The following is a 12338-nucleotide window of genomic DNA, read 5'->3' on the forward strand; positions in this document are numbered from 1 at the left end:
CTTGAGCATCTTTTCATGTGCTTATAAGCCATTAGTATATCTTCTTTGGAGAAATGTCTATTCAAGTCCTTTGGGCATTTTTGAATCAGATTGTTTGGGTTTTTGTTGTTGTTGAGTTTTAGGAGTTCTCTACATATTCTGTATATTCATCTCTTATCAGGTATATGATTTGCAAATTCTCCCATTTTTTGATTGCCTTTTTATTTGTAATATCCTGGGTATATAGCCAGATAATATTCTGGGTATGTAACCAAAATAATCAAAAGCAGTTTCTCCAAGAGCTACTTGTACACCAATGTTCATTGCACCTTTGTTCACAATAGCTAAAGATGGAAGCGACACAAATGTCCATCAACAGATGAATGGATAAAGCAAAATGTGGTTTAAACATGCAATAGAATATTTATTATCTAGCCTTAAAAAGGCAGGAAATTCTGACACATGCTACAAGGCAGATGAATGAACCTTGAGGACATTATGTTACATGAAATAACCTAGTCACAAAAGACAAATACTGTATCAGTTCACTAACATGAGGTAAACGGAGTAGTCAAATTCCTAGAGAGAGAAAATAAAATGGTGGTTGCCAGGATTTGGGATAGGAAGGAATGAGGAGTTATTGTTTAATGGGTATAGAGTTTCAGTTTTTCAAACTGAAGAGTTTTGGAGATGGTAGGTCGTGATGTTTGTACAACACTGAATATACTTAAGAGCAATAAACTGTACACTAAAAAATAGGATGGTAAATTTTATGTTATGTGTGTTTTACCATAATAAAAATTATTCTTATAAAAAATAAATTTCCCCCAACCCATAAATTAAAACATGAAATGAAAGTCCTCTTCAAGTTAACTCTGTAGCCTTTCAATGTGTGAACTCCACAGTGACTGGGAAAAAATTGTATTTAGCCTTTCACCATAGTCTTTCTAAACCATAGATTTTTCTAAGAACCAAAAGGCTGTAATTATTTTGCCTCATACTTAAATTATAAATCAACAGTAAAGTAAATAAAATGCACACATAGGAGATTAGCTCAAGATGGCGGAGTAGAAAGACGTGCACTCACTCCCTCTTGCGAGAGCACCGGAATCACAACAGTTGAACAATCATCGACAGGAAGACACTGGAACTCACCAAAAAAGACACCCCACATCCAAAGACAAAGGAGAAGCTGCAATGAGATTGTAGGAGGAGTGCAATTACAATAAAATCAAATCCCATAACCGCTGTGTGGGTGACTCACAAACTGGAGAACAATTATACCACAGAAGTCCATCCACTGGAGTGAAGGTTCTGAGCCCCACGTCAGGCTTCCCAACCTTGGGGTCTGAAAACGGGAGGAGGAATTCCCAGAGAATCAGACTTTGAAGGCTAGCGGGATTTGATTGCAGGCCTTTGACAGGACTGGGGGAAACAGACACTCCACTCTTGGAGGGCACACACAAGGTAATGTGTGCATCAGGACCCAGGGGGAAGAAGCAGTGACTCCATAAGAGACTGAACCAGACCTACCTGCTAGTCTTGGAGGGTCTCCTGCAGAGGGGGTGGGGGTGGTGGCTGTGGCTCACTGTGGGGACAAGGACACTGGCAGCAGAAGTTCTGGGAAGTACTCCTTGGCATGAGCCCTCCAGGAGTCCACCATTAGCCCCACCAAAGAGCCGGGTAGGCTACAGTGTTGGGTCGCCTCAGGCCAAACAACCAACAGGAGGGAACTCAGCCCCACCCACCAGCAGACAAGCAGATTAAAGTTTTACTGAGCTCTGCCCACCAGAGCAACACCTAGATCTACCCACCACCAGTCCCTCCCATCCCATCAGGAAGCTTGCACAAACCTCTTAGATAGCCTCATCTACCAGAGGGAAGACAGCAGAAGCAAGAAGAGCTACAATCCTGCAGCCTGTGGAAAGAAAACCACATTCACAGAAAGATATACAAAATGTAAAGGCAGAGGACTATGTACCAGCTGAAGGAACAAGATAAAACCCCAGAAAAACAACTAAATGAAGTGGAGATAGGCAACCTTCCAGCAAAAGAATTCAGAATAATGAAAGTCAAGATGATCCAGGACCTCGGAAAAAGAATGGAGGCAAAGATCAAGAAGATACAAGAAATGTTTAACAAAGACCTAGAAGAACTAAAGAACAAACAAACAGAGATGAACAATACAATAACTGAAATGAAAAATACACTAGAAGGAATCAATAGCAGAATAACTGAGGCAGAAGAATGGATAAGTGACCTGGAAGACAGAATGGTGGAATTCACTGCTGCGGAACAGAATAAAGAAAAAAGAATGAAAAGAAATGAAGACAACATAAGAGATCTCTGGGACAACATTAAATGCAACAACATTATAATTATAGGGGTCCCAGAAGGAGGAGAGAGAGAGAAAGGACCCGAGAAAACGTTTGAAGAGATTATAGTTGAAAACCTCCCTAACATGGGAAAGGAAATAGCCACCCAAGTCCAGGAAGCACAGAGAGTCCCAGGCAGGATAAACCCAAGGAGAAACACACTGAGACACCTAGTAATTAAATTGACAAAAACTAAGGACAAAGAAAAATTATTAAAAGCAGCAAGGGAAAAAACGACAAATAACTTACAAGGGAACTCCCATAAATAAGGTTAACGGCTGATTTCTCAGCAGAAACTCTACAAGACAGGAGGGAGTGGCACAATATATTTAAAGTGATGAAAGGGAAGAATCTACAACCAAGATTACTCTACCCAGCAAGGATCTCATTCAGATTTGATGGAGAAAACAAAAGCTTTACAAACAAGCAAAAGCTAAGAGAATTCAGCACCACCAAACCAGCTCTACAACAGATGCTAAAGGAACTTCTCTAAGTGGGAAACACAAGAGAAGAAAAGGATCTACAAAAGCAAACCAAAAACAATTAAGAAAATGGTAATAGGAACATACATTTTGATAATTACCTTAAATGTGAATGGATTAAATGCTCCAACCAAAACACACAGGCTCACCAAATGGATACAAAAACGAGACCCATATATATGCTGTCTACAAGAGACCCACTTCAGACCTAGGGACACACACAGACTGAACGTGAGGGGATGGAAAAAGATACTCCATGCAAATGGAAATCAAAAGAAAGCTGGTGAAGCAATACTCATATCAGATAAAATAGACTTTAAAATAATGTTACAAGAGATAAGGAAGGACACTATATAATGATGAAGGGATCAATCCAAGAAGAAGATATAATAATTATAAATATATATGCACCCAACAAAGGAGCACCTCAATACCTAAGGCAAATGCTAACAACCGTGAAAGGGGAAATCAACAGTAACACAGTAATACTGGGGGACTTTAACACCTCACTTACACCAATGGACAGATCATCCAGACAGAAAATTAATACGGAAACACAAGCTTTAAATGACACAATAAACCAGGTAGATTTCATTGATATTTATAGGACATTCTATTCAAAAACAGCAGATTACCAAGCAGTTTCTTCCAAGTGCCCACGGAACCTCCTCCAGGATAGATCACATCTTGGTTCACAACTCAAGCCTCTGTAAATTTAAGAAAATTGAAATCATAGCAAGCATCTTTTCTGACCACAATGCTATGAGATTAGAAATCATACAGGGGGAAAAAAACGTAAAAAACACAAACACATGGAGGCTAAACAATACGCTACTAAATAACCAAGAGATCACTGAAGAAATCAGAGAGGATGTCAAAAAATACCTAGAGAAAAATGACAACGAAAACACGATGATCCAAAACCTATGGGAGGCAGCAAAAGCAGTTCTAAGAGGGAAGTTGATAGCAGTACAATCCTACCTCAAGAAACAAGAAAAATGACAAATAAACAATCTAACCTTACACCTAACGGAACTAGAGAAAGAAGAACAAACAAAACCCAAAGTTAGTAGAAGGAAAGAAATCATAAAGATCAGAGCAGAAATAAATGAAATAGAAAATGAAGAGAACAATAGCAAAGATGAATAAAACTAAAAGCTGGTTCTTTGATAAGATAAACAAAATTGATAAACCATTAGCCAGACTCATCAAGAAAAAGAGGGAGAGGACTCAAATCAATAAAATTAGAAATGAAAAAGGAGAAGTTACAACGGACACCGCAGAAATACAAAGCATCATAAGAGACTACTACAAGAAACTCTATGCCAATAAAATGGACAACCAGGACGAAATGGACAAATTCTTAGAAAGGTGTAATCTTCCAAGACTGAACCAGGAAGAAATAGAAAATATGAACAGACCAATCACAAGTAATGAAATTGAAACTGTGATTAAAAATCTTCCAACAAACAAAAGTCCAGGACCAGATGGCTTCACAGGTGAATTCTATCAAGCATTTAGAGAGGAGCTAACACCCATCCTTCTCAAACTCTTCCAAAAAATTGCAGAGGAAGAAACACACCCAAACTCATTCTATGAGGCCACCATCATGCTGACACCAAAACCAGACAAAGATACTACAAAAAAAGAAAATTCCAGACCAGTATCACTGATGAATATAGATGCAAAAATCCTCAATAAAATACTAGCAAACAGAATCCAACAACACATTAAAAGGATCATACACCATGATCATGTGGGATTTTTCCCAGGGATGCAAAGATTCTTCAATATACGCAAATCAATCAATGTGATACACCATATTAACAAATTGAAGAATAAAAACCGTGTGATCTCAATAGATGCAGAAAAAGCCTTTGACAAAATTCAACACCCATTTATGATAAAAACTCTCCAGAAAGTGGGCATAGAGGGAACCTACCTCAACATAATAAAGGCCATATATGACAAACCCACAGCAAACATCATCCTCAGTGGTGAAAAACTGAAAACATTTCCTCTAAGATCAGGAACAAGACAAGGATGTCCACTCTTGCCACTATTATTCAACATAATTTTGGAATTCCTTGCCATGGCAATCAGAGAAGAAAAAGAAATAAAAGGAATACAAATTGGAAAAGAAGAAGTAAAACTGTCACTGTTTGCAGATGAGATGATACTATACATAGAAAATCCTAAAGATGCCAACAGAAAACTACTAGAGGTAATCAGTGAATGTGGTAAAGTTGCAGGATACAAAACTAATGCACAGAAATCTCTTGCATTCCTATACACTAACAACAAAAGATCAGAAAGAAAAATTAAGGAAACAATCCCATTCACCACTGCAACAAAAAGTATAAAACGCCTAGGATTAAACGTACCTAAGGAGGTAAAAGACCTGTACTCAGAAAGCTATAAGACACTGATAAAAGAAATCAAAGATGACACAAACAGATGGAGAGATATATCATGTTCTTGGACAGGAAGAATCAATATTGTGAAAATGACTATACTCCCCAAAGCAATCTACAGATTCAATACAATACCTGTCAAATGACCAATGGCATTTTTTACAGAATTAGAACAAAAAATCTTAAAATTTGTATGGAGACACAATGATCCCAAATAGCCAAAGCAATCTTGAGGGGAAAAAACGGAGTTGGAGGAATCAGACTCCCTGACTTCAGACTATACTACAAAGCTACAGTAATCAAGACAATATGGTACTGGCACAAAAACAGAAATATAGATCAATGGAACAGGATAGAAAGCCCAGAGATAAACCCATGCACCTATGGTCAAGTAATCTATGACAAAAGAGGCAAGGATATACAACAGAGAAAAGACAGTCTCTTCAATAAGTGTGCTGGGAAAACTGGACAGCTACATGTAAAAGAATGAAATTACAACACTCCCTAACACCATACACAAAAATAAGCTCAAAATGCATTAAAAACCTAAATGTAAGACCGGACACTGTAAAACTCTTAGAAGAAAACATAGGAAGAACACTCTTTGACATAAATCACAGCAAAATCCTTTTTGACCCACCTCCTAGAGTAATGCAAATAAAAACAAAAATAAACAAATGGGACCTAATGTAACTTAAAAGCTTTTGCACAGCAAAGGAAACTATAAACAAGACCAAAAGACAACCTCAGAATGGGAGAAAATATTTGCAAACAAATCAATGGACAAAGGGTTAATCTCCAAAATATATAAACATCTCATGCAGCTCAACGTTAAAAAAAAAAAAAAAACAATTAAAAAATGGGCAGAAGACCTAAATAGCTGTTTCGCCAAAGAAAACATACAGATGGTCAAGAGGCACATGAAAAGCTGCTCAACATCAATAATTATTAGAGAAATGCAAATCAAAACTACAATGAGGCATCACCTCACACCAGTTAGAATGGGCATCATCAGAAAATCTACAAACAACAAATGCTGGAGAGGGTGTGGAGAAAAGGGAACCCTGTTGCACCGTTGGTGGGACAGCAGGGGGAAGGTGGCTCGGGAGGGCCCCATCGTCCGTGGCTGGCCCACACCCCCGTGTTACAGTCCCCTGGATGTAAATTGATATGGCCACTATGGAAAACAGTATGGAGGTGCCTTAAAAAACTAAAAATACCATATGACCCAGTAATCCCACTACTGGGCATATACCCAGAGAAAACCACAATTCAAAAAGACACATGTACCCCAATGTTCATTGCAGCACTGTTTACAGTAGCCAAGTCATGGAAGCAACCTAAATGCCCATCAACAGAAGAATAGATAAACAAGATGTGGTACATATATACAATGGAATAGTACTTAGCCACAAAAAGGAACGAAGGTGGTTCATTCATAGAGAAGTGGATGGATCTAGATACTGTCATAGAGTGAAGCAAGTCAGAAAGAAAAACAAATATCGTATACTAACGCATATACATGGAATTCAGAAAAATGGTACAGAATAACCGTTTGCAAGGCAGAAATAGAGACACAGATGTAGAGAACAAACGTATGGACACCAAGGGGGGAAGGCAGGGGGAGGGGGGGATGAATTGGGAGATCGAGATTGACATATATACACTACTACGTATAAAAAAGATAACTAATAAAAACCTGCTGTAAAAAAAACTAAAAAACGCACACATATTTATACATATAAATACATATTCATATATAAATACATATTCATATATGAATACATACATTTAATGTTTAGCTTTTCATGTGGACTGCTTAGTTTTCTAAGAAACAAACTTACCTATAATGAATATTTCAATTAATCTATTATAGTTGATTTTTTATTTTTTACTGTGTTCCTTTGCATGAGTGTTTTGACCTGAGACTTAAAACAGAAATCTGGCAGTAGATACAGTTAAAGTAGGAAACCGCCTGCTACTAAAGATATTGTGCATTTCTATTTTCTTTTTCTTTCACTAGTCATTCAGCCATTGTACCAGAGAGTTATGACGTGGACTATTAATGTTGCCAAGAACTTCATCATCGAGTGGGTTACCTGCAGAAGAGAAAGTGTTTTGTAACCCTTATGATACCCCTGAATACGTTTAAAATGTCAAAGTTTTGAAAATAAAGCGCACTTGGGCAGGAGGAAGGCTCGTCTATGCTTCCGGGCATACACCTGGCCACAGGTGGAGTCTGGGTCCACGGAGCCGTAGCCACACTTCCACCCTTCACCCCACTCAACCCCCCCCAACCAGCCCCACCATCTCCACCCGCTCCACCCCCGCCTCAGGCCAGCCCCCCAGCCCCTCCGCTCTGCCCTCCCTCCCAGCCTCTCCCCGCCTGGACCTAGGGCGCAGGGCCCCTACGCGCTCGCTGCACCGTTTCCAGTGAACCGCCCTCCCGGTGGCGAGGCCGGCCGGCCACGCAATGCTGTCTCTCTTGCTGCTCCTCTCAGGGCTGGGCCGGCTGACCTCCGCGGGCCATCGTAAGTGAGGACCCTGCTGGATAGGAGGGTGGCCCGTCGTCGCAGGGTCCCTTGGCACGGGGGGCGTCGGCCTCCTTGCTCCAGAAGCCCAGGCCGGGCTGGGGAGAGTCCGGCGTCGGGTCCGAGCCCGCCCAGTTTCAGGGTCCTGGCGGGCCCGCTGGTCGGAGGGCTCCGAGCAGGACTGGGATAGTTGTCCCTCACTCCGGGGCCCTGCACCGCAGGAGGGGGCGCCTGTCTTCCAGGGAGGTGGGGGGAGGAGGGAACCTGGATGGGATCCTGGGAGCAGCCCTTCTTCACCTACCCAGGGCTGAGGTCAGCCAGCCCCGAGGGTCTCTGGACGGTGGTGGGGTAGAAACACTCCCGCTTCTAGAGGAGCCTCTTCCTGGAACCCTGCGCAGTGTGATTGTGTGTGTGTGTGTGTGTGTGTGTGTGTGTGTGTGTGTGCGCGCGCGCGCGCTGGGGCTTGGAAGATCCACGAGTGATGTGATAGGAGAGGACACGTAAGGGAAGGATAAAGATGCTGCCGTGAGCTGGGGAACGCTCACACCTGTTTTGCTCACTGTAGATTCTGAAACATCACTTCTACAAATTACAGTGCCACAGAAGGCTGGGACAAAGGTCTCAGAAACTCCTGTCATTAAGGAATCATTCTTTGTGTTTTATGGGTATTCTTTCTGGACTACATGGCCCAAATCAATTCATACATATCATTTGTAAAGTTATTTTTGTGTTTATATTTATTTTGTTAAATAGCCATTTTGTCTGAATAAGAGCAAATGTTTTAATATTTAATTTTTTTCATTATGTCACAAGCAATACATAAACATTGTAACATACATAAACATACATACACACATTTTTAAATTACAGACTCAGGAAAAAAAAATAATTGACCAAGTTTCTATTTCACAAAAAGTCTACTGGACCTTTTATCTCTAAAAAAAATATGTAGTTTTAATATTTATTCTTATATTAGTGAGATCATACTAATACATTCAATTCTTGTGATAGCTATGTTCTATAAAGCCCCAAACGCTGAATTAGCTATTGCTGAATCAGCATTTCAAGGGGAAATACGTATGTATCTCATAGAGATTGCGATCTTAAATCCTGAAAACATCTCATCCTGGAAGATTCTATTTTCCCTAATTTACAAAGGAGAAGTGAATAGTGGCTTGCCTGGGGCCATGTCAGCAATAGGTACCATAGCTGAGATTCAAACACCCTGCAACTGGCCTCAGAACCCAAGCTTCTTCAATACAGTGCCAACTCCATTTTCTGGTCATCTCTGCAGCAGAGCTGCAATAAGAAGGCAGAGTATCAGCTGTTCAATCTCAGCTGGGCGTGTGAGCCTTGTTACAAATGAATTTTTGGCCATTTGTTGGTAAACTCAAATGATCCAAAAAGAGCTACAAATATTGATTTGGGGGCTTACAAATAAATCTGAGCAAATAGGCAAATTTGCAGGTGTGGAATAATTGAATAATGATGATTGAATATTTTGTAACATAATTTAAAAATAAATATAAACTCAATGAGATTTGCAAGGTAATATATATACCAGCTATTTTTTTTTGCAGATTGTATTGTTATTTAGATTGAAAGCTTGAGACATTTTGTTACTGAACAGCAGTTCCTGTGCCCAACGCATAGTGAGGCCAAACAAACCAAAAGGTAGGAGTTTGGAGCAGAGAAAAGTTTATTGCAGGGCCATGCAGGGAGACAGGTGGCTCCTGCCCAAAAAAAACCCTGAACTCCTCGAAGGGTTTCAGCAAAGCACTTTTAAAGGCAAGGTGAAGGAGGGGTGAGGTTGGTTGTTACAAACCGCTTTGCAGCTGTCCAAGTAGGTCAGGTCACATGATCCTGTAAACCTCCAACAAAACAAATATTATTCTCTGTTCTGCAACTTTTTATCTCTATATGAATAGACTCTTAAAGGTCAGAGCCTTGAAAATAGGCTCTCCTGTATATTTCAGGCTACAGGCAACATTCTTTTACAAAAGGCACAGAGCCAGCATAACTAAGCACAGGCAACAGAGCACCAAGGCTAAAGTAAAAGAAACAGATCTAACGCAGAGTCAGATTTGTTTTTCCCTGTTACAATTTTACATACAAATTCTCAGAATTAACTAGAAAGTTTAACAAAGGATAACTGGGCACTGAAGAATGGATTAGTATGTGTAATAATGATGAAAAAGCTGCAAGGTGTCGAGGGAGGTGATGCTTCCAAGTCTCCATCAAACACTAGCTCGGTGCCAAAATAAGTTCTTCAGTTTCCTTAACTGTAAAATGGGTATAATAGAACCATACCTCGCTCATAAGTATATTGTGAGACTTTGAGGTAATTTAAAGAGTGCTTAGCCATAATGCAAAGAACATATTTTTTACATTTCATTTTTACCAAGAAGGTACAGGTAATATTTTGTTGTTGAAACAGATTTCTGCCTCAAATAATGGTATATGGTGGTACCATTATGTGATACGCAGAATGTGGAAGGCAAACTCTACATTTTTATTCTCAAACAATAGGATAAAGGAAGGGAAGGATACTGTGGAGGCCTACATCAAGGACACCCTACATCAAGGACACAGGACAAAAATCCCGGAATTAACGGAGCCCCCATAGCAACTGTTGCCATGGGCTCTCCTAATCTATACCGGACAGCCCCCCTCCCCAACTCCATATTAGGCAAAATAATCACCGTGCAGTAACCTTGAAGCATCCTGACCAATCACCTAATGCCATCCTGCCGGCAGGAATTTTCTTTGTCTTGAGGCTATAAAAGTTGGCTACCAGCCCACAAAAGGGGTCGGCTCTCCCTGGTCTATCAGGAAGCGGGCCGGCTGGATTCGCAGCACCCCTCACTAACTCTGCTTTTTGCTCTCAATAAACTCACTCTTTTCTAAAATACTTCATGTCCGGAAATTCTTCTTGCAACCCGCGCTCGGACCACGACATTTTGGTGGCCCCCGTATGGGGACATCTCCGGGGGGATCTCCTCCCCCGACCTCCTCTCCTCATTTCTTGGGACCCTCTGTGAACAGGCAAGCTGCCGGGGAAGCAACAGAGGACTCTGGCCAGGGCCACACCCTGGTGTGTTCCGAAGGCTCCACGGCTCACTTCGCCCCAGTAGCTGCCGCCCAGAACGGGTGAGGGCCCCTCTGTCTTCCTCCTGACTGCGGACTGGGCCGATTGGTATCGTGCGGGCACGGGTCAGGCATTTAAAAGCCATCAGGGCGCCTGCCGCTTGAAGACTCCCGTGAAAGGATAAGGGGGTCACGGAACGGACCAGGCTGTTAGAGCATCTGCCCCCAGCAAGACAACTTCCGTGCACCGTGAGGCACACACTGGTTCAAGCACAACACTGAGCCCCCTCCCCTTGGCCGCCGCCTTCCCGGCAGGACTACGAGGCTGATTCCTCAGCCTGTCTCCTCTGTCGCTTTCACCTTTTTCTCGGTCCGGATTGACTTACAGGAGCCTAGGCGTTGCCTCTGAGCCATCCCAGGAGTGCGTTTCACGTTTCAGGGCATCGCCAAGCGGTGAGTCACCCGGTGGGTCCCGGGAATCAATCTCTCCTTTGTTTCTCTGCCCGAGTCGCACGGTTCCTTAGTCGCATGGTTTGTGCCTTAACACGCTCAGGGGTCACCTCTCACGGTCGGATGCGATTGTTGGGACAGTCGGCCCATTTTGTGGCTTAGTCGCAATGAGAGATCACTGGGGCAAAGGGAGCGCCTCTCTGTCAGCCGGGGGCTCTCAGGACCCCCGTTCTACGGCATACAGGCTAAGAATGGGTTCTGGTACGTCTCGGGAGCCTCCCTCGGACTCACCCCTCGGCTGTATCCTCAGGAACTGGGAAAATTTGACCCTGAAAATCTCAAAAAGAAGAGGCTCATTTTCTTTTGTAACACGGCTTGGTCCCAGTATAAACTGACGGGCCGAGAACAATGGCCTCTTAATGGCACACTAAATTATAACACGATTCTTCAACTTGATCTCTTTTGCCGGAAACAAGGAAAGGGCTCAGAGGTTCCTTAAGTCCAGACCTTTATGGCCCTTAGTCAGAATCCGGAGCTGAGGGACTCGTGCCGCCTGTGTCTTTCTGTTGCCGTCTTTTCCTCCCGACCCCCTCTGTCTCCCTCTCCATCAGATCTCCTAGGCGACCCTCTACTCGACCTTTCTTGTCCCCCACCCCATGAACCCCCTGCTTCAGCCCCCGACCCCACCTCAACCCACAGCTCCCCAACAGGTACCCCCTTATCAGGGCGAAAGCCCCCCTCCCCTCCCCACACAAGATCGAGGACTGCCCAACGCCAGGAAGTAGCAAATGGAGACATGGGCACTATTAGAGTCAATGTTCCCTTTCCCGTGTCTGACGTTTCCCAAATTCAAAACAAGTTAGGTTCCTTCAGTCAGGATGGCCACAATATTCTTTAGACTCCAGAGAAAATTGGTTAAGATAAAAAATTTTTTGAAATTGCAAAACTGGTTCTTTTTGCATATGCAATTAGAGAAAGCTAGCTTGTTGAAATATCTTTTTCAGAATTCTGACCCTGAGA

At 42.2% G+C, this 12338-nt stretch overlaps 1 protein-coding gene across 2 annotated transcripts in view; it reads left to right on the forward strand.

Moving 5' to 3' along the window:
• The window catches only part of LOC309619623 (disintegrin and metalloproteinase domain-containing protein 18-like), a 103785-nt gene extending 96344 nt beyond the window's left edge, over positions 1-7441 (forward strand). For both annotated transcript variants that reach the window (XM_082374996.1, XM_082374994.1), the window contains one exon: positions 7274-7441. In XM_082374996.1, the coding sequence (XP_082231122.1) occupies positions 7274-7316 (43 nt within the window). In that variant the 3' untranslated portion in view covers positions 7317-7441. The remainder of the gene's footprint in view (positions 1-7273) is intronic.
• The last annotated feature ends 4897 nt before the right edge of the window (positions 7442-12338 follow it).

Source organism: Balaenoptera borealis (assembly GCF_965194805.1).
Source record: "Balaenoptera borealis genome assembly, chromosome: 21".
Taxonomy (NCBI): domain Eukaryota; kingdom Metazoa; phylum Chordata; class Mammalia; order Artiodactyla; family Balaenopteridae; genus Balaenoptera; species Balaenoptera borealis.